Raw genomic sequence first — 24,178 nt, 5'->3', positions numbered from 1 at the left:
AAGAATGTATGTATGATTGCTTGTATTTCTCTTTGTAAGTGAATTGTAATGTTCTGTTGGAGAAATAAATTCTAATTTAAAGTACAATTTTAAACAAAAGTTAATATCTCTCTATATTTTTTTTAACTTGCACCGCTTTTAATATTTTTGATCACTTTTAAGGCAGTCTACTGAAACACTAATCGACTTATAATTATTTATTAAAGCACTCTATACTTATACTATACTACTTCTAACGGTTTGGTGGTAACTACCAAGATTTTATTTTTCCCAGTAGTTACCATTGGTAAAAGGTGGGAAAAAAATCCCAGTAGTTACCATTGGTAAAAGGTGGGAAAAAAATCCCAGTAGTTACCACTGGTAACAACTTGGTGGTAACTAGTGGGTATAACCCAGTAGCACCCAAGATTCATAATTATGGCTTTGTTTTTTACCGGTAGACCATTTGAATCACAGTGCAGTGTGCAACATTAGTATTAAATCGCACAAGGCTCTCGCACTAACTTTTAGATGATTAAGGATGGAGATGGAGTAAATCAAAAATCAAATTAAATAAAACAGGTACATTTTATTGAAAAAAATATGTACACAGCAAAACAAATAAATAATCTTATGTTGTATATTAGTCTATAAAACATTAATTCTCATCGAAATAAAATACTATACATAACTACAGTAAGATTATGTACATAATACCATCTCGCGGGAGGCTCCGACTATCAATATAATAAACATTTCCCATTCAACATTAAATACATGTCGGCATCTGAAGTCACATTTCTTATTTCAGATTTAAGTGGAATCTCTAAGGTTAAAATACGATATTATAAAAACAGTAAGTAAGCTATGAGATAATTCCTTGATATATAATCTTATCGGACATGTTTAGAAATCACAAATTAATTTTGCACATTGATAATAATCTAACAATGACTATCCATAACAAATTACCTATCAAGTGGATCCATGGTATGACATGACCTACTTATAGTTAACATTAATTCTACCTAGAGTTAAAAATCTTTCATTATATTACTTGAATGTGTTTAAAAAGCATTTTAGAAATGTTTTAACATAATCTCCCTTGCACCACAAAACAAATACTTATAAATTAAGCGACACTTACAGTGATATCTTATTTTACGTTAACTCAAGAGGGTGACAAGGTTATGTAAGGATATGTGTTCATTGTGATGCCATGTAAGTATTGTGGCGGGATACAGTCCTGTGCGGGCGATGAGGCCGCAGCTGCCAACGGAATCTTGAGCATTTAAACTACGGGTGGTTTAGTTCAAATAATCGTAATGCCGTATAATGTGACCGTTTTTCTTTCTCACATTCTCAAAAGAATTAATTTGAATAATCAGGACTTTGTTTCAGACCGTGGTTAAAAATAATTACATGACTGAGATCAGCAAGAACTTGTATGAGAAACTTAATAAAGTTATCATTTATTATTAAGTATAGTAGCAAAATTACCCCGTACAATAGTATGTATTCATTTGGATATCAAAATACCTCTATTTTGGTAACCATTTAGACACCAAAATATGGAAACATGTAAAGGGTTAATTAAAATTGAATATTGAGGCATGGTACCACGAAACAACGAAGGTTGTATGATGTGTAAAATGTAGCGTGTTCAAAAAAATCAAACGGCCCTCAATAACTATCACTCGAGCATAACAAACGTGAGGTGACCAACGCAAACAAATTGTAAATCATAGTCATGTACTGTACTTACTCATTATGTAACCGAAACAATGTTGATCGCGTCAACAAACGCAGGCCAGTGTTATTGTCAATTACCTCGTCTATAAAATCTACATTTAATATGCTCAATATTTTGACTAGAAATCATGTTTCACTTATTATTTTCTAACAACACACATAAAAATTTACACGGTATATAGCGATTTACTTTCTTATTCATTTACAGTTCACTAAACTTGTACAATACATCGATGACAGGGGTGTACTTCATAGTATTATTATTGTTGATATCGAAGATTACTAAGACGAACCTAGTCGTGGCTTACTCTAGCGGCCGTGGTTCACAACCACTGCTGCTCTACACGTACCTACGTTTTATTTTTACTTTAATAAATCACTTTCATATAGGTAATTGTTAAGTAAATACCAAAATATAGATAATTTTCATGCCAGGAACTCTTACTTTCTGTCCAAATTTAGTTCAATCCAACATACTATACTCTCAAATAAAAGTATTTCAACAAAGAGATTAAAAGGATATATACAATATTTATTAATAAAGGTACGGAATGGTAGATAATCTCTGGTTAGTAATAACACTCTAGACACGTCGAAAACAAAAATTGTACAGATACTGTTTGTACAATCATAACATAATTTTACTAACTATTTCTACACATTGATGACATTGACTATGTGATGTATTTAAGAAGTATATACTAAATTGTAGACATACAAATCTATTACATATCGGGAAGCCTAAACAGTAACGTTCGAACTCCGCGGTGACACCTGCCGGGTTTACCACTTATATTTTCTTGTCTTCGGACATGGACATTATAAATGTAAACAGTCAAATCGGGACAATTTTTTGTATTTTATCATGTCCTAGGAGACACTTTTACAGCCCAAAGTATGCCAGCACAAACAATATAATAAATGTGATGTTCCGTATGTCATCGTGAGCTCCTTAGTCTGGTGTCGGGCTTGGTGGCGGCCGGCCTGCCCTTCCTGTGCTTGTCTCGGCTGCGCGGCCGCTCGCTGTGCTCGCTCGGCACGCTCCGCTCGCTCGGCACGCTCCGCTCGCTCGGCTCGCGCCGCTCGTCCCGCTCGCGCCGCCCGCGCCGTCCTCGCCGGCCCGCGCCGGCCCCTCCCACCGCCGCCTCAGGCCCCGACGCTTCAGCGGACTCGCTCTTCTTGTCCAGTTCGGCCATCGCCTCTTGGATCGCATTCTCGAGCAGCGTGTTTAGTTTTCTACTCCTGTTTCGATATATAAAATATTAATTTAATATTTATCGATATGTGAGAAAATTCAACTGGCATATTCAGCAAATTCTCGCGAAATCTTTTGGGTTGGGTTAATTTTACATTAATAGAAATCACACAGTTAAATTTAAAACAGCTTATTAGTTTTTAAGTATTTGATATTAGTATTCCGCTTTCGTTAGTTTTACTGTGAGTATGAATATTTTTGGGTAGAAGCTTCATTACAATAATAGAAACTCGCGGGGAAGCAGCGAGATACTAATAACAGTATACAATCAAACAGAGATAAATTTTATATTTCATCGTCGACACCGCTCAACCCTTTCAACATCAAAGACACAAATTAAGGGTAAAAAGCCACGCCAACACAATAACAGCTAACGCGGCGGCCTCAACGAACGAGTCGCGCGTCGTCAAATTGGTCCGCATTTGAATATGGTCGGTCATCTGTGTCGTTGGGGGTGAAAGGGTTTCATCGGAGGTATCCCGACGACTCACTTCCGGTGGTTGGTGCGCGCGGCGTGGTGCGCCTCGAGCCCCTCGGAGAGCGTGAGCAGCGCGTGGTCGGGCAGCAGCGCGGCGGGCGCGGGCCGCTCGGCGCCGAACCAGCGCACGCGCCAGCGGCCGTCGGGCGCGCGGCGCCGCAGCTTGCCGGGCCACGACGCGTGCCCGCGCACCGGGCCCCACACCAGCTCGCCCACCGCGAACGTCCGCCCCGAGGCCGCGGCCGGGGCCGAGGCCGAGGCCGAGGCCGGGGCCGAGGCCGACCCCGAGCCGTCCGACTCCTCCCCGCTCTTGTTATCTACCGATATTGTCACAGTTTAGCCCGCGTTCACCCGGCCCCGCTCGCCCGACACCGATAACTACGTCGACTAAATTTATACATGCGAGAGGAGTACGACGTGGAAATTGACAAAATTACATTACATATAAATGGTCCTTTAGATAAAAACGAAGTGCTAACTTTACACAATTCGAGAAGACATTAAATACGAGAAATAATTTTTAGAACAGAAGTAGCGACAAGTATTTCAGTGTTAGATACATTTGCAGTAACATAGTCTAGTGCAATAAATAATCGGATTTTCAATCCCAGTAGAACGATTATTGAAACATGTGTAAGTCTCAACGGTAACGTTCGATTCGACTCATTCCATCCGACTGAGTTAAAAAGAAACTTAAACGGAAGCTGTGATCCTTGAAAATACGTTTCAACTTTCTTTGCGACATAAAATGAATTGTGATCGCGACCGACGAAACGTCCCACTTTGTCGCTTGCCATAAGGTTGCCTTGTCAGGTTGTTCATATAAAGATACAAGCAAATCTCGTCCTTATGGCAAGCGACAAGATGGAACACGTTTTCCGGCCGCGGTCACAATTATATCTTAATACAAGTTCCATTCTTCAATACAAATATCATTAAATCTCTTAACTGCAATTCAAGTTTCAATTAATGTTGCATAACCAACTAAAACAACCCACTGATTAATTAAAAATCCGACTACGTAACACTTCCAGTAATTCAATCACAAGTGCAAACTTACTGATAAATGACATCTAGTTTGAGATGATACTTTTTATTTTTTCCACTTTAACACAAACATAATAAAGTCGATATTTAAAACACGCGGCCCAAGAGGCCAATAGCATGATCCTGAGAATGAGGATTTTTCTAAGGATTTAAAAGATTATTGTGTAAAGGTAGAAAATCAAGTTAATCACAAACTAGAGGTAACCGTGTACAATAGGTGAAGCAGATTCGTAATTTACATATTCCCACACCAAAGAAGAACAGTAATATGAAAATTGTGCTTTACTTACAATGATGAACAGATGAAATGATGATGGCTTTACAATGATGCGTTAGTAATGGGATCCCAATCTGTGAGCCAATTTTGTTACTTGTTCGAGTGTGGTGCAATGGAAAGCGACAGAAAGCCGGGTGGGAACGTTGGACGCTGCACGTCGCTTTATATTCTGATTAGTTTCCAGTACACCCTCTATTAACAGCTGTATCTTGTATTAACCCAACCAAAAGAAAACCAATGACCAATACAGTATCGCATTATGTAGAAGCTGAAATATACCAATACACGTCAGTATGTATTATCAACAAACGTCTATTATACACGTAATGTCCTCCAATTTCGGGTACGTCGGCGTCAGTCAATCCAAAACCAATACAAGACACAACATAATGATCAATTTGGAATTTTGTTAGCTGTGACCAAAGCGTGAGATGGTTCCGGATAAATTAGTAAACTGTGGCAACGGTTTTTGGTCCAAATTGTTAACAAGTTAATTTGAAAGCCCTTTTTACTTGTAAAATTAGGTTTAATTTTTATTTTATTTTCAATTTATTTAAGTGAAGACTCAAAAGTGATGGATACTAAAGAATTAGTCATATTCAAACATTTGTAATTTAAATGTAAGTTGTTGGTTACTTTTATATTCGCGAAAAAGGGCTTCAAGATCTCATATAAATAGTCAAAAGTGTTGCCAATACTCAAGCTGATGGGATTGTATAGTTTAATTAATTAGCCAAGGATCGTAAGCGTAGCGAGAAAGGTTATACATAGAACAGAAAATACTACTTACCATTTCCAGAACCTAGATTGTGTCTGTCAAATACTTTCTGGATGGCGGACGAGTCGGAACTAGTTCCGGAGGGTGGGAAGTGCCTCACTTGCTTGTCTGGGGAGGCTAACCCCATGTCGTAGTCCTCCTTGGGTACACCGTGGACCATGCCGTAGGTGGTCCGCATCATTTTGTCGGTTCTGTAAGAGGAGCCGTCCCCGAAGTCGTTTTTCCTCTTGTAGGTGTGCGTCCGCTCGTAATAGTTGGTGGTGACGGGCATGAGATTCTGCTGGTTGGCGGGCGCGGTGACGTTCTGGTTGTAATGCATATCGGTGGACTCCACGGGGTTATGGTTGCGGTTCTGACGCATCAGCGGCAAGTTTGATATTACATCTGGAAATGTAACAATGTTTACGTAAATGCCACTTAAATTATTTGTAAGTATATATAATATATCTTGGCTGGAAATTTTAACACTTTAGGCATTTATAAAATTATGAACAATATAATTAGTCGGACAGCGCTGGTTGCCTAGCGGTAAGAGCGTGCTACTTGCAATCCGGAGGTCGCGGGTTCAAACCCCGGCTCGTACCAGTGAGTTTTCGGAACTTATTATACGAAATATCATTTCGTCAGGTGACAAGCAAAACCTAATTACTAAAAAAATAATTAAACAAAAATCAACCTTATTTTAGTCGTAATATGGTTCATTATGGCTAGAGACTTGTGGGGGTGATAAGTAAGTTTTGCTTGTCATCTGACGATTTGATATTTACCAGTCGCTTTTCAGTGAAGGAAACCGGACTAATCCCAATAAGGCCAATTTACCCCCAGAGTTGGAAGGTCAGATGGCAGACGCTTTCGTAAAAACTAGTACCTACGCCAATTCTCGGGATTAGTTGCCAAGCGAACCCCAGGCTCCCAAGAGCCGTCTTAAAAATGCCGGGACGGGATGATGAATAATTTATTTATTATTTATTTTTTTAAACTTTATTGCACAAAAGAAAACTTATCGTACAAAAGGACTTAATGCCAAAAGGCATTCTCTACCAGTCAACCTCAAGGTAAAGCAGAGAGAAGAATAATCAGTCGGACATAAACCAAAGATGCGATGCGAGGTATGCACTAGTAAATACAGATTCTATGCTCAAGCATAACAAAACGGGGAAAGATAATTCGCCTAATACTGAGCAATAACGAACCTTTTACGACTGCAATAAATTTACTCTTACAAACTATAAAACATTTTGGCGACATGACAGTTTTCTGCTGTGTCACATGTTCCGGTGCAGAATTCGGCAGATTCCCCGTCACCGCTGACATACCACACCCTTCGGGTAGAATACTGTGCTCGCGAGGTTGCCACCCCTTCCCAGAAAAATAGTACAATGTAGAGGAGGCCGGAAAACCGCTCAAAGATGGTGTTTTCGTTTCCGGCCGAGGCATTACATAGTGCTTTTCACGACTTTTGCGAGAAAATAAGAAAACATTTGCATAACTATAAGTACTTCTATTAAAGAAATTAATATGAACATTGGCGTGAGGACAATTGTTGAAAGAAAGCTATGTATTTCTGCCTGGAACATTTATATATTCTCCAGTAGAAGAATTCATTTTTATAGCATAGATACGTGTTTCTTGTATTTTTTGTGAAAAACAATTGACACTTTCCAATTTATTTTTTTACCGATCCGGCCGTTTTTAACTTTTTTATCACTTTTAAGAGGCGTTTTTCTGTCGTTTGCTTCAAACCGACTCTAAACTTAGCGTTTTTGCTAAAAAACCACGAACAGCTACAAAAGTAAAAACGCCTTAAGCGTGAACTGAATGATTTTGACGTTTCTTTGTTTTTAAACAAGTAATTTGGCCTATAAATAACCTAATTTTATTATTGGAAGAATAATGAAAGAATGCGCAAAAAAAAGGCCTTTTATCATAACCAATGACAGATGATGATAACAATGATCACCAATGACAGATTACTTTTTATATTGCTGTTGATGCACAAAAATAAAAATATTATACGTGGATTATTTGGCTGGGTCTTCAATGTATAGCATAAACCCATCCCTGTTCAAGTCGTATTCTAATCAAATATGAACCGCGAACTCTCAGCTGCCAGTACGTACAGCAAGAAGGTTATTAGCGCATTAATGTCACTGATTGGTAGTTATTGATACATATGCATTTCATCTACACTTAGTTGTGTACATTAGTGTAATAGAGATGACTATTGTTTCGTTTACCAGTTTTGATTACAGGTTCTGTAAACGTATCTAATTTAAATGTAGGCGTAATTGTGTATGTGTGCTTATTGTCCCAAGAATTTGAACGGTAATGTTCTCATGATTTATTTCCGTTCACTGGTATATCTCCTACCAAATTCAAAAAAATATACCACCTGTGCTGTCAACGCGCTAGACACAGACACCCTGTCCTACATTTTAAACATGAATTTGCAATATTGATCCTATTTTTATGAAAGTTGAAAATGGAATAAGCGTTATAATTGATACGCCTTCAAGGGGTAAGCAGTTAGGAGTGGGTGGGTGGGCGATTAAAAAGCCAAATGAAAGGGTTTTAGAGAGCAACGGCTTTGGTAAGCAAAGCCTTTTGAAATACCAAAGCCGTCGAAGGGGATAGCGAACCGGTCCCTGCCTGTAAGTATGTTCAGTTGTTTTAAATTGGGCTCTTACTTTGCGCATCGGTGTCCGGGCTGAAGTCAGGCCTGGGAGCCGGCCACACGTGCTCGCGGGACTCCGCCATGTCCTGCTCGCTGCTCGACACGCACTGCACCATCGCCTGCAGTCACAAACGTTTGGGTCAAACTGAGTGTAATATAAGTCTAATTATAAGTCTTTAAGGTTGTTTATTTGACTAAATATTAGGACAATGATACGGAAGCAGAAGTGTTGATCGGTACACCAGGTCGGTTTAAAGGGGATTCGGTAAGCTAACCGATACTAGTATGGAGTATGATCAATCTCGTTGTTCAGACTGCGTGTGACTCACCGAGGCGGCGGGGTCGTCGGGCTCGGCGGTGGTGGTGTCGGGGCGGGAGACGTAGCGCGGCGAGCGCGCGGGGTCGGCCGGGGAGTGCGTGGTGGTGTCGGGCGGGGAGCCGCCCGGCGACTTGCGCGCCAGCAGCGTCTGCGTCGACACGGAGTGCGCGCGCTCCGGCACCGAGTCGCGAGGGAACGACAACAACTTCTCCTCCTTCTCGGGCGACGACGGGGGGTCGAAGTTGCGCTTCTGAATTTGCTTCGAGGCGAGCAGCACGTTCGGGTCGATGCTTAAACGCGAGCCGCCGCCGAGAGCGATCGACGAGTGCGTCTGAGAGTTGGACACTAGAGTGGTCTGTTGCTGGACTATGGTGGTGTTCTGCTGGACGAACGTGTTGGTCCTGTTGGTCGGCGCGAGCGATTGTTTCGGCGACAGCGGCACCATTAGCGTCTGCCCCATCTGGTTGGTCTGGATGAACTCCTGCTGGACGTTCCCGGACCGGACCTGTGGCGCGTTGAAGGCGACGTTTGTCGGGCTCAAGTTCGCGAGGAGCGGGCTCAGCTGCCCGTTGAAGTTGGGGCTGTTCATCATAACCTGGCTGTTGGGGGAGAGGAACTGTGCGCCGGGGCTGTGCTGCGACTGTATGATTTTTCCTTGTTGATTTTGCGCTCTGATGACGACTCCACCGTTTGCGCCGGCGGCGAAAACGCCAGGATTCTGCACCGGGGTCAAAACGTTTTGTCCATTAACGGTTTGTAACTGTAGCTGCATCGGCATTCCGTTGGAGTTGTCCTGTATGATCGTCCCGTCCGCGGTCATCACCATCCCGCCGATATTTGGCACTATGAACTGTTGGAATGCGGGGAAGTTGGACATAACGTTGCTCGCGTTGTTTATTAGGTTCACCGGCTGGAGTAAGTTAATCTGCTGCGACGGCGACGTGTTGGCTATGATTTGTTGAGATCCAAAGTTGCTAGAGTTACCCTGGCCATTCATGACTATGTGAGCGGGGGTACCCGACTTGCCGGGCACGATCGTCAAGGCTTGCAGCATGGGTGCCGGCGATATATTGTTGTTGGGCGACAGCTGGAACCCTCTGGGGGAGAACTGTGGGCTGGAGCTCTGCTGCGGCGAGGTGTGATGCACCATAATGTTGTTCGGGTTCTGCTGGGGCGCCGTTATTTGTAGGACATTAGTTATGCTCGCGCTAGTTTTCTTTTTCTTATTTCTCTTCTTCAAACTCTCTGGGGACAACATGGCCACGCCCGGCATGAAGCCGGGGCCGCCTTTGTTAGCGTCTACTTGTCGCGGGCTCTCGTTGGGAGACTGGCCGGGGACCAGCCCGCCGGCCACGATCTGAGGCAGCATGGTATTGGGCTGCACCACCTGCCCGTCAACCGCCATCATGGGGGGTTGTATCATGAACGGCGTCGGTAGCGTGTTGACGACGACTTGGTTGACTACCGGCGGGCCGGCCGCCGGCCCAAGTTGGGCGACGGAGGTGGTGACGTTAGTACTCGATCCCTGTACGGGCGAAACCACCGTCGTGGTCTTCGGCGGCGGCGGCGGCATTTGATTATTTGAAACGATGATCTGTCCGGTCGACGATATCAAAATCTGGCCGGGCGTCGTAGGCGGGCACGGTCTCCTATTCATTTGTATAGTCGTCGCCGAGCCGCTAGTTTCAGGTTTCGCGGGCCCGTTGCCGATAACGTTCTGAACCATCTCTAGAGGCGATTTCGATATCATGTTTTGCGCCGTCGTGCCCGCTATGTGCAGGGGGTAGCTGGTAGGTAAATTTACTGAATTTATGAAAGGATCCGGCTGGTTGTTTGGTATCGCGTAGGTGGTGGCCAAGTTTACGCTCGGAGGCGGCGGCGGCCTGATAAAGTTAATCTGAGACGCATTGATGGAGGTCGTGGCGGTGTTGGCTTTGCCGGCTAACACGGAAGTCACAGTGTCTCTCGTGACCGAGAAGCCGCTGGCCATAGTCGTGACAAATGTTTGTACGTAACATGATTGTACAAGCGAGTGCGCTGGCCCGCCACCCAAGTGCGGAGGCGGACAATAGCCCGGCATGGAATTCTCTATCCTCTTCCTCGATTCTACCCTAAATATTTCCTGCGGGAGTTTCAACCCGGGCTTGACGCCGACCATTGATATGTTGTCCACTTCCATGAGATTTTTGTTAACGTTGTGGTTCGATATGAAATGCATCATCTGAGTTCCGGTGATGGATTGGGAGGCGGGCGGACCCGGGGAGTGGTACTGGTACTGCCCGCCCGGCGTGGAGGGGTCGCTGCCGTCTCTGTAGGAGCCGGCGCCGGAGTAGGCCGGGCTCTGTCCGGGGAATGTGCAGTTGGGTGTGAACTGAGAGCCGCCGCCGCCGTTGCTGTGAGGCGTGTCAGTGTTACGGGAGCTGTTCGAGGAGGTGGGGGAAGGCTCGGGCGGGGGCAGCTTGTCGGAGGGTGAGCCGTTGCTGGTGCTGACGGTGCCGGCCTGGATGGGCTGGGTGTCGTGCGCGGGGCTGCGCTCGAGGAAGGTGGAGGAGGAGACGGGGTTGTCATCGTAGTGACTAGGGCTGGGCGCGAGGCGCGCTTCGCCACGATTTCCATCTATTTCCATCTTGTACATGTTGTGCTTCATGTATTTCACTCGCATTTGGTTTTCGGAAAAGTCTGCGCCGTTCCCCTTGTACACGTTGCATCCCTTGCAGCACTGTGACCCGTCCTGGGTTTTATCTGATAGTACGCTGCTGTCGGGGGTATTGTTTGGGGAGGGTGACGCGTTCGGCACCATGTTACTTCTGTACACGTTCATGTCGCATGATTTATTTAACGTTTTGAACGTTTTATCCGGCTGGTTGTTAGCGTAGCAGTTGTTCGCATTCTCGTACTGGCCGCCGTCGAAGGAAGAGTTGATGCCGACTTGTCTGGATATCGTGTTGTTGAGCAGCACCGTTTGCTGCGCCAGGTAGCCGTTCGGGTCGTCCATGAAGGACGGCACGCTGTTGCCGGACATGTCTTCACAGGATTTTCCTTTAGATTCCTGGACGAGCCGCATGCCATTGTTGAACGTTATTATTTTGTTTTCGGTGGCATTGTTCTTCTTTTTGGAGCCCTTGTTGTTGTTCTTTAACTTTTTCTTGTTCGTTTCGGCGTTCGGCCACTGCTGGTTCATCATGTTGTAGTGTTGAGGCAGCGGAGGAACGCGAGGGCACATGGCTAGGTTCATGGCATCATTGTTGACGAAGTTATTCTTAACAGCCGAGGAGTCATCTGATATGTTCATGGGTGGGTCCTCATAGTCCATATTGTCTAACTTAGGAGCTTTGGGGCTGGGACTCGACATAGGGTTGGAGGCGGTATCGTTCCTCTTGACTTGCCAGGGCGGCGTCTTCGCCGGGTTGGTCTTGACTACGGCACCGTTCTGTATCACCAGCTGCCCCTGTGGCATGTACTGGTTCTGCCCCTGGAGCTTGTTTTGGTTCGCGGACTCCGCCAGTTGCGTTCTATAACCCTTCATAGCCATCTCTATCTGTTTTTGGTTCTGCTGTATGAACAGTTGTTGTTGCTCGTTAATCTTCTGCATGACCTCAGGCGTCAGCGGCTGGTTGAGCCCGCAGAATATTTGCGACTCGTCTTCCTTCGCCGGAGGTTTCTGTTGCGGTAAACTTTGCTCCTTCTTTTCCTCCTTCTGTTCTTCGCTCAGCTGCATCACACCCGCAATATTTTTAAAGTTGGGATGCTTGTTGTAACCGGTGTTGACGCCTATGATCTGGCCGTTGGTCCCCAAGACGGGCATGCCGACGTTGAGAGGATTTTGAATGGCGGGAGGTTGGTTTTGTTTCGCGGGGTCGAGTGTTTCCTGCTGCTGCGTGATCCAGCCGCTGTTGACGGTGAGGTAGTGTGCGGGGCGCTGCACGTGCTCGTGCTTGTCGTCGTGCAGGGCGGGGGCGGGGGCGGGGGCGGCGTGCGGCGGGTAGGGCGTCGTGGGCGCGGCGGCGCGCATGCCTGCGAGCCCGGGCGACACCGTGCGAGCGTGCTCGTTCTCGTGAGCCTGAAAGCGAGAATGACATGAAACATTAAAAATCGGCCAAGAGCATGTCGAGCCACGCTTAGTGTAGGGTTCCGTAGTTACGACTCTGTCAGAATTAGCTAAACGGGGGCTATAGTAAGTATCATACTCATTATAAGCATAAGGGAGTACCATATAGTTAAGATATTGACAGAGAGTATTTGACTTATGACAAACTGTGACACTGCAATGGCGGACGGTTGAAAGGGTGCGTGTAGGCGAGTGATACCATGTAACACAAAATCTCCCCGAAGGTGAAATCATTATTTTTAAATAAAATAACAGCACTGTTTTATGTTCAACATTAAATATGCACCTGATTTTATAGGTCTGCAAACATTATTTAATAGTTAAGTGCGGAAAGTAGGAAATTCGCAACAAGGTTGATAAATTAAAACATGACCAAAGGAAGTGTTTTAAATCGTCACGAGTTGCGAATCACCTATTCGCACGTACGTACGTTCCATTATACAGCGTTTTACAGTACATATAGTATTTCAGATTTTTGACATAGGCACGAAAAATGCTTATTCCCGCATTCGTGCGGAATAGTAGCACCATATGTACTGTAATATGCTAATATTTACCATCCGAATGAAATCATATTTGGCCGGGTGTATTTTTAAACTTGAAACATCTGTTTTTAACAAAAAATAATGTCACAGAATCGGAAAAGTGATAAACAGTGTTCGAAAAAGATGCGATACCTAATGATGAAATAAGAAAGCAGAGGTACCTACTTAGTTAGGAACGTATATTGCTACTTTCACGACCGGGACAACTTAAGAGCGAGCCATGTGTTAGTTTCCGTAGGCGCGCGGAATGCTGACAATACACAAGCTATCCCTACAGTAAACATACATAAAAACCACATCAGCACATACATCTTGGAAATAGGTTAGTTTATTTTGGTAATCCTCCTCCCTCTAAAAGTAGAGAAAGGTGTAATGTCGTAACTTCTTAAGGATTTATAGAAATGACAACCGCTGGACTACATTGTACTTATAATACATGTAGTTTAATGCCTGGTCCACTGTTCATCAACCGTTACTTGTACAATAGCAAAATATTTTTGTGGGACTACGTATAAGCATTTTTTGCGTATTAAGTAGGTATTGTACATCAATTCACAATTAAGTTTATAAGTATAAATGCAAACATAGTCAATATAGTAAACATTAGTCATTAAAGCGTCTTTAATCTCCTTATTCGCGGGAAATTACCATATGCACGTTTTTTTGAAATGCACATTCAATAATTTTGCCATTTACATAATGATATTAATGATTAAATAAGAAGGGCATCAGTTACCCTAATTTTCGGGACATGACCCTATTGAACTTACTGGTCACACTCCTGTTTTGCATGATATATCGTGATTTTAAGTACGATAACCGTACGATAACGTTATTCCGTTACCTTTTTTTTTTCGATTGGACAACTTGGGATAACTTTTACAACATTTAACCACGCATGCCTGCATATATTTTTTTCTTTCTACAATTCACTCCAATGATGTCTCGATCCGACTGACGGCAGATTAGTGGATGTTAGCTGTCAATGTGTGTGTGTTGCGCAAGGTCTATTTTATTAAACATGTAACGTATTACGTTACAGTAAGTACAAGGAATGGTGGATGATGGAATCCTAGTTGTGTATTACCAAAACTACGTCCGTAGTATTATTAGTCCAAGGGGAGTACCTTCACAGCGTTTTTGAACGTCGTTTTACTAAGAGAAGACTTTTATGCAATCATTCAAAAACGGCTGGACCGATCATATTCGCTATAGTTTTCATTCAAAGTAATTGTTAAGCATTCGTTTTAAGATTTTTTTCATATTTTTAGGACCCATGGTTTAAAAGTTAAAGGGGCGATACACATTTTGTTTCTTTCGGAGCGTTCATTTCCGAAAATATCCACTTTATTAAAGAAAGACCCTTATTCGTTTTAAAATACCTAACCAATAACCAATTTTGTATGCGAGGTACCTACCCTAAAAAAAAAAATTCTCCTTTTTTTTATGGTAGAGGAGGCAAACGAACAGACGGATCGCCTGATGGTAAGCGATTACTGCCGCCCATGGACACCTGCAACCCAGAGGGGTTGTAAGTGCGTTGCCGGCCTTTAAGATGGGAGTACACTCTTTTCTTGAAGGTTTCTTTGTTTTACTTATTATTTTACCGTTCTGACGCAATGTATGATTTATGTATCCATGGCAAATTGCAGCTGTCTGGCACTAACGATCACGGAGCAAAGCCGCGGACGTACGGACATGGCGAAACTATAAAGGGTTCCTAGTTGAGTACGGGAACCCTAAAAACCAGTAAACAATTTTTATCAATTTTATTGTTATTGTTGATGAATCAAACACATTCTTCTCGATATCATTTTTTTTACACTACGTCGGTGGCAAACTAGCATACGGCCCGCCTAATGGTAAGCGGTCACCGTACCTATGGACGCCTGCAACTCCAGAGGTGTAAACATGCGCGTTGCCAACCCTAACACCTACCGTAAACTTGTACATCATTCCTGGTTTGAAAAAACATTGATACAACGCCGAACAGCTGTCTATGTACATATATATCTTATTCCAAATAATGAGAAAAAGGCGACCACTTCAAGCCAGTTAATAGGCAACGTTGGGAATGTTTACGATACATTTAAGAGCAATTCCTAGCTGAGCAACTTTTCAAATCTCGAATTTTTGAAGCTATGTTTCTGTCGCGCTGCGGTGGGCGGGAGCCGGAGCTATCTAAGTGTGAGTGCGCGCACACAGACGCGAGACTCGTGCGCTCGCTCATTGCGCGCCGTTCCGTCGACATCGCCCGCGATCCAGACGGAATTTATTCTGCGCTGCCCGACGCAAGTTGTTTTTTGTTGTTACCACGTAATATTGTTTTTCATTTTTATATTACATATACTGTATCTATTACACCCTAATACCAAACACCCTATCACCTGTACTAAATGTATTTTACACCTATGATGACGAAATAATAAATGATTGATTGATTGATATTAATTACCATATATTTAGGTAAAAACTGTAAAAAAGAATGATGTCTCAGCTTCGGTTGTCGTCGTACAGTCAAGTGCAAAAATATGTATCGAAAGAATCGTCTCATAAATATGGTACTACGCTCTTATTACACTGGAATAAGATGCTATGGGACATATTTTTGAGTAAGATGTGTACACCCATATTTTTACACTTGACTGTACCTATCCGTATCAGTAAGTTGGGAGTGATCATGGTGTGTTGTGAAATTTTGTAAGTAGGTATAAATATACCTATGGTTAAACTACAATCTATTTAACTTGTAGTACGATGGGGCTAAACTTGGGCCGCCTTATTGAAGAACGTATCGCAATGACAATCTGGGTAAAGTATGTTGGGATAATGCCGGACAATTGAGAGAACTCGTGAAAAAATGTTTTTTCGAGATCTCAACACGTGACAGATTCTTGAAGTACGTAGCGAATCGTTAAATAATAACCGTAGATTCGGCATGAATTTTGGTAATCTTCAATATAGAACGGTTTTAGTTTTGTACCTGTGTAAAGATGAGACATACTTTTTTTTAGGGTAACGAGTGTTTTGCCATCAAAGGAGAACATTGGATGGTGAAAAAAAGTTGCTTCTAATGGAAAGAGATTAAGGTATCACAAAGAAATAGGTCCGGTGTCTACCCTTTTGTATCCGATCTTAACCCTGATACAAAAATTGGTAAAATTGTGGCTCTCAAACTTTGATACCTATGTCATAAGGCAATTTGATAAGTAAACAATGTGCTAAGAAACCTCTTATTGTAAGGTTTACCCGAAGTAATAAAAAAAAACACTAAAATAATAGATACGTTGCGAAGTTTTGACAATTTAAGATTTCGTGAACGGTACAGGTTTAGGGAAAGTGTAAATGTATTGTTTATTAAATGGAATGTACTGGAAGATATTAAGTACTTAAGTACGAGGGACAAAAATCAAAATAAAAAATAATTGTGCCCAGTCATTTTTAATGAAGGTCGCCAAAAAAATAAGAATCAAACTTAGAAATCAAAAAGACTAAGTAGTTCTTTAAAAAAGTCAGGGTCACTGAGAGCCCATCTTGAAGTATGGAAAATAATTAAAATTGCGATTTTGTTGGTTTAATTTTGCAATTATGTATATATATATATATATAGTTGATATACAATCTTTTTTTTAAATAAAATGTAAGGATCGTATGTAAAGAGTAAAGTAAATATATAGGAAAAGAGAGCCCTCTTGAAGCATTTTAAGGAAACTAATTTCGAAGCCCTATCTCTATTTTGTATCCGAAACTAGCAATGTATGTATGCGTGCACATCTACATATGCATCCGTATGTGTAGGTACTTTATTGCGAAAAATTGCTCATTTGCTATCTATTTTTACTCGATTTTGTTATAAATTTCAACATGTATCATCATCCCTATACAATATAAATACTCTTTATTGCACACCTCAATAAAAGAAAACAATACAAAAGAAAACATACACATAAGCACAGGTAAACAACATGCGGTCTTATCGCTAAAAGGCAACCTTTGGGTTGCGGAAATTAAAAAAATTACATTGTCAGTAACCGTCTCGCTGGTAGTGGTACTGGATAAAAATAATGGTCCGAAAGTGTGATCAAGAAAACAATAAATGTGATAATTAAGGTCAGTAGGTATTTTGAAGAAAATTTAAAGTTTGATAATCACTGCTGTTTTTTAAATAGGTAAAGATCTGATTGTTTCTGGTCTCTCGGTCTACAGCAGTGCTAAGTCTGTTAACACAATTACAAAAACAAACACAGTTTCATCACAATACGCAAAATAAATCACATAGCGAAGATCGGATAGAAGGAAGAATTAGCGAAAATTACCTTGCTCTCTGTGATTGCACATAGCACAAGCCCGACTCCCTGAGCGACGCGGGGACATTGACGAGGCGCAATGAAATGGCGTCTTACACAATGTTGCCAACATTAAAAAATAAAGCCAAATTAGGGGGAAATGAATGTCCTACGTTCTTCACCCGCATCCGGTATTTACCCAACATACCTTAATCGTTGAACCGCCGCATTTCAAAATGGCCCTTATTTTGATATCGGCTAGCCGTAATGTAATACGGCGGATTATACAATACGACTGCGATACTTATATATAAATCCCCTCGTCAATGTAATTTCATTAAATTTGCTATCTAGTGGCAAACATCAAAGTAGTTATCTTTTACTTGTGACGCACAAGTGTGAGCAATGTAAAATACTATATTTCTAAAAAAAAATGCCTACTACGTAATAAAAGAAAATGTGATTATTAAATTATAATACCTACGAAAGGTGGTCAAATCGCAAAATGCTGTCGTTTTATTTAAAATAATGAAATAATTAGACCAGTTCCGAAAGTACCGGGAAATCCCGGTTCTTTAAAACAGTGCCGGTTCTGCAATCCCTAATAAGGATGTTATGCCCATCACTATTCCTTCTGTGTACGTATATTTAGATTATTTAGAAACTATCTCCGCCTCCAATTCGTGCGATAAGGACAACTGCAGCTCGGACCGAAATTCACTCGCAAAAAACTCAAAAATCGAGGTTTCGCTCTCGACTGTTTCCTCCTCCAAAACGCAACTAATCATTATGAAATTTTGGAAATTGCAAGAGGAAGAAATAATCTATGCCGCTATGTTTTGATTTTTTGGATATTTTTTGTCATATTTGTATACTGTGCCTTTTTTTACAGCCTGCCTGAAACTGACCCGCGAGGAAGCAAAAGCCATACGTGGGAGTGCATCCAAATATGTTTGTCCGAGTTGCAAAATGACGAGTAAACAAGTTCGCAACGACGATACCCCCATCCGTAACACATCACAAAGTTATCCCGAGCAGGAGCAGCCTGATGACGAGCATACAGATGCCGAAGCAGACTTCTTAAACACAGCGCGTGGGCTAGCGGAGATGGCTATTCCAAGTGAAATCTCATCCACACTCACACTCACTTTGCTACAACTACAGCAAGTTTTTCAGCTCGATGAAAAAGAAATGACAGAGTTTACAGCATCGCTAAACAATACTACGGCAGACATAACCGAATTTCGCAAAGAAATATCAGACATGAAATCTAAACTGAAGCAACTCGACTCCTACAAGACAGAAGTACAAGACCTGCGGGCAGAGGTGTCCTACCTGCGGAAAGAGCTTGCGACCATGGAGCAGCGGAAGTATCTCAAGGATGTTGAGATAACTGGACTCACTGAGACCCGCGGTGAAAATCTACAGCAGGTTGTTAACATTGTAAGCACAAAGTTGGGTGTTCAGTTGGACTCGCGCGACGTCGACGATGTGAGGCGTGTGGGCAAGAAGGCTGAGGGCGCCGCCAGTGTCCTGGAGCGGCCCAGACCTGTAGTGCTGACATTCTCTCGCCGGGCTCCACGAGACCAATTACTTCGCGCCGCGAGGGTACGCCGCGTGCTTAACACAACGGATTTGGGCATTCAAGGTAACAACCGTCCAGTCTACATCAATGAACATTTAACTAAAGAAAATAGAGTTCTCTTCAGCAAAACCCGCTCTGTAAAAAAACAACTTAACTATAAATATGCTTGGACATCCAATGGATCTATATTCCTGCGCCGATCCGAAACTAGCTCAGTTATCCATATTACCAGTGACTCAATGTTAGATAAGTTGTTAAAGAATGTGCAAACCAGTGAGGGGCCCCCTGCAACAGGTGAGAGCAGGGATACAGCAGGTTTACCTCCCACTGACCCGACTGTGAACGCCCCGTCTTTTTAGAGGAGCCTTATTTACTAGCGAGTTGCACTGTCCCTGATCTCACTTGTTGTAGTAGCCTGATACTCATTATATCATATGTGTTAAATCTTGTTAGGTCTCATTACGGTTATATTTATAAGGATTATACTTGTTGTTTTGTCTTCATAAGTTTAAAAAGTATTACTATTTTTAAGGATAACCTGCCGTTGTCTCAGTCTCAGATATATATGTGTATGCTAACTTTGATGACTACTGTTACATGCAATAGTGCAATTAAACTAAAACTAAATCTCATATTAATCCAGAAGCAGTGCTACTCTTATAATGTTACTCTTTCTGCCACTATTTACGGTCATATATTCTATACTTTCTATACTCGAAGCCACTATACTCAGTTCTCACCGATACCAAACCAAAGTAATAAATTGGAACCTCAAGTGCCTAGTTTTGAATCTGGATACCTAAACAAATTGTGTTATAATTCTCACCTCTGCAAATCCTTATGCATATTAATACTATACACTTTTACATAATGTCAGTACTTGATGTAGCTGACGATCTTGATTCGGTTTTAAATATTACTTGTCATGACCTGGACTGCCCCGAGGCCTGCACGGGTATACTTAAGCCCGCGAACTTTAAAATAATAACTTTTAACATTCGCAGCATAAATAAGAACCTAGATCCATTTCTAATATCCTTACACAGATTTCAGGCAACTTTTGACGTTATAATTTTGACTGAGTGTAGGTTACAACCGCTAACATTAATAGGACCTATTCCGGGCTATACCTCTTACTGTTCTAAGCGCAATATTAACCAAAATGGCGGGGTTGTAGCATATATAAAGAGCTCTTGGAACGCTTCCGTATGCGAACCTCCCTTCAATGAGGCTTGCTGCCTGCAAATTGATATACCTAATTATTTAACTGTTTTGGGCTTATACAGGTCACCTTCCTTTAAGAATACCGCTAACTTCTTGGTCGCTCTGGATGACTTAATAAGCAATTCTAATAGTACAAAGCAATTTATTATTGCTGGCGATATTAATATCGATATACTTTCAGATGATGTGCATAGTGCAAATATTTCAGAATATTTATGTCTCATGAATGAACACGGTTTAGCGTCAGCCATAACTAAACCCACCAGAGAACGCGCTTGCTTAGACCATATCTTTGTCAGATCCAAATTTAAAGTAGTGGGCATGGTGTGCGACACAGACATTACAGATCACAAGATGGTCGCTGTTGGAATCACCTCAACGAAACCCCGGCCGGCAGTCCTAAATAGGCGCCGATCACTTACCGACTTTGATGGTGTTGCGGCTGAACTATCTGTAGTCAATTGGGCTCCGGTTTTAGAAGCTGACGATACGAATCTGGCCCTTGAATTATTTATGACAACCTTCAAATCTGTAGTTGAAAATAACACGCGGGAAGTTATTCTTAGTAGAAAAAAGTTTACGTTAAAACCATGGATGACGCCAGGGCTGCTTCGATGTGCTCGGCATCGAGACAGATTACACCTAAAGGCCAGGCAAAATCCAAATGACGAATTTTCGAAAGTAACTTACAACCGGTACAAAAATTACTTTAACAACCTTCTAAGAAAGCTAAAACACGAATATGAACAAAGCCTTCTCTTGACCCACAACAAGGACCCCAAGAGGTTATGGAGTACGATAAGAAATATATGCAAACATTCCAAAGAAACCGACTCAACACCCGGACCTAGTTGACCCTAGTGACCCCAAACAGTCTTTGGATAAGTGCAACCACGTCTTCTCGTCGGCAGGAAAAAAGCTTGCAGATAAAATCTTTGCTCAAACTGGGGAATCTGAGGGGACTTTAGCTGCCAAAGTCAACATAGGAGAAAGTCCTTCCGAATCCTTCTTCATGCATCCGACAAATGCCAGCGAAATCAAGAATATCATTTCGCAGCTCAAAACAAATAGTGCACCGGGCCTAGATGGTATGGGCAGCGACCTGATAAAGTCTGTTGGTCACTTAATATTGCAACCATTAACGCATATCTATAACCTAAGTTTAGGTTCAGGTCAATTCCCAGAGCAGTGGAAGATAGCATCTATCACCCCTGTATATAAGGATGGAGCTAAGAACGAACCTAGCAACTATAGACCTATATCCCTACTTAGTGTTCTTTCGAAGATGCTGGAGAAACTAGTCAATATCAGACTCGTAAAATTCCTTGAAAGGAGCGGAGTGCTTTCGGAGAGACAATTTGGCTTTAGGGCACACAGGTCCACTGAAGATGCAATCTCACTCTTGGTCAATGAAATATCTTTAAACCTGGATAATAACATAAATTGTATCGGCGTTTTCTTGGACCTGGCCAAGGCTTTTGACACTGTGTCTAGACCAATACTTCTTAAAAAGCTTGAGAAAATGGGGATTCGGGGCGTGTCCCTGGCCTGGTTCGATAGTTATCTATCAGAAAGAAGTCAACTGGTTAAAGTGGATTGCCACAGCAGCGGTCTGGATAAAGTTGATTTCGGGGTCCCGCAGGGGAGCGTGCTTGGGCCTACACTATTCTTAATCTACATTAACGATATTCATAAAATTTCCCTCCCCCAAGCTGAAATAATCTGCTATGCCGATGACACAGTGATTCTTTTTAAAGGCGATACTTGGGAGAGTGCTTTTGCTGCAGCAGAAAAGGGTATGAGTAACGCCGCTTGTTGGTTTCGAGATAACCTACTGACCTTAAATAGTAAAAAAACTAAATTCTTGTGTTTTCATAAATCTGCCGCTTCCAGTCCCACTAATTCTACAAATCTAATCAAAATTCATAATTGCAACAATGTCAGTAACTTAGCATGTTCTTGTGAAGTCATATGTCGTTCCAACTCTATCAAATATCTGGGCTTAGTTATAGACGAAAACTTAAATTTCAAATCCCATATCAACTGTCTCTCCAATAGGATTAGGAAAACGATGTATATATTTAAGAAACTTCGACATTCCGCGAACATGAGCCTTTTAAAAAATACATACATCTCTCTATGTCAGTCTCTAATTTCATACGCCATTGGAGTATGGGGCAGTGCTGCAAAGACGTCAATCTTAATGGCTGAAAGAGCCCAACGTTCGGTCTTAAAGGTAATGCTCAAAAAGCCCTTCAGATATCCGACAAACAGCCTCTACCAGGAAGCTAAAGTACTGACAGTCCGCCAGCTTTACATACATAAAGTCTGTCTCTCGATTCATAAACGCGCTGCTAAATCCGAATATTATTCGAAATTACTATCTAAACGCGTATTCAAGTTGCCTGTTCCGAGGGTTAACACTGCTTTTGGGAGACGTTTTGGCGACTTCCTCTGCTCTTCGATTTACAACATGGCCGTAAAGTTTCAGAGCGAATTAATTAATTGCACTGTGCATGTAGCCAAAAGGTTACTCCTCAACTGGTTGTTGTCACTTGATTATAGCGAAACTGAGACATTACTCCTAAGAATTGTTTAACATTAACTTTATTAATTATATAAAATGAACTTGACTAAAAGATTAGTATAGAACCGAAGCTATAAAGAATGAAGCATTAGATAAATAGTTAAAAACTGAAAACTGCATGTATCAACTTAGGTATAAACCTGAATGTCATATTTATTATATAAAAATAAATTTTCGTTTTTCGTTGACTTGCATGACATTTATATGCACTTCTGGTCTCCCGCGATACAGGCCTAGCCTAGTGCGGGGACTCCTGGAAACTCTGTTGTCAATCTAGTTATGCACCAACTCTTAAAAACAACCGATGTATACTTTTTCTGTGTCCTTTCTTGTGCAATAAACATATTTTTTATCTTTTATCTTATCTAATTCAATTGAGCCGTTTTTGCAATTTTCGAGGCGCTGTATCTTTCTTCAAAATAAAATAATCCAAAAAAGCAAAACATAGCGGCACAGATATTGATGATATTGATCTTATTTGAAAAAATCACTGCTCTAGGTTAAAAATCCAGGGAGGAATCAGTCGAGAGCGTTTGTATGGAAAAATCGCAACTAGGAATTCCTCTTAAGAATAACGAACAAGGTAGTCCTTCGCGCTAAAGAACAACACACATACATGAACATAACTACTAAGTTCATATATTGTTAATTATTTCACGTTAGCATAATAATGATCATAGAATAAAGTTTAACCATATCTTGTAAAACAAAAAACAAACAGCTGTGCGAATACTTACAAATGCAATATTAGTTACATTCAAATACATTGTTGCAAATCAAGTACAGTCATTCACCAACAAATACAAAACAAGATCATAATCTTATAAAATCATTGCCAAGGACTGAACGGAAATGGAATCGCAAAATATTCATAATAGACAGTAAAGGCTGGCAGCGGGCCGGCACTTATTGCCGCTATGAATACTTAATGTGCTGCACACTTTGATCTCGGGAGGGCGCACTCTGCAACCACATATGCTGCTATACAAAACAGAGAGAAGAAAACTATAATCTTCAAGGTAGGTTTCCTGAAATACTTTTGTATTTGTCTTTGCCAACTATTTTGTCACCAGCAGTGACGGAATTATACTTATAAGTTTTTGGCAAAAATTTCATTTTTGGTACAGTCAAGTGCAAAAATATGTATCGAATAAATCGTCGCATAAATATGGTACTACGCTCTTATTAGTTATTATACTGGAATAAGATGCTATGGGTCATATTTTTGAGTAAGATGTGTACACCCATCTTGTTACACTTGACTGTACCCACAAGCTTTTGTAC

The 24,178-nt window shown here is 41.7% G+C and overlaps 1 protein-coding gene across 4 annotated transcripts in view; it reads right to left on the bottom strand.

The window, feature by feature from the left end:
• Positions 1–548: 548 nt before the first annotated feature.
• Positions 549–24,178, bottom strand: part of LOC133520517 (uncharacterized) — a 90,502-nt gene continuing 66,872 nt past the window's right edge. For 2 of the 4 annotated variants that reach the window (XM_061854988.1, XM_061854989.1), the window contains exons 5-9: positions 8,570–12,619; positions 8,254–8,359; positions 5,579–5,950; positions 3,478–3,781; positions 549–2,973 (exon numbers count right to left, since the gene is read on the bottom strand). In XM_061854988.1, the coding sequence (XP_061710972.1) occupies positions 2,670–2,973; positions 3,478–3,781; positions 5,579–5,950; positions 8,254–8,359; positions 8,570–12,619 (5,136 nt within the window). In that variant the 3' untranslated portion in view covers positions 549–2,669. The other 2 variants (XM_061854990.1, XM_061854991.1) reach the window with 2 other exon arrangements.

This window comes from Cydia pomonella, chromosome 8, assembly GCF_033807575.1.
Source record: "Cydia pomonella isolate Wapato2018A chromosome 8, ilCydPomo1, whole genome shotgun sequence".
Taxonomy (NCBI): domain Eukaryota; kingdom Metazoa; phylum Arthropoda; class Insecta; order Lepidoptera; family Tortricidae; genus Cydia; species Cydia pomonella.
The sequence above is the reverse complement of the archived record's forward strand: the minus strand, read 5'-3'. Positions and strand labels throughout refer to the sequence as shown.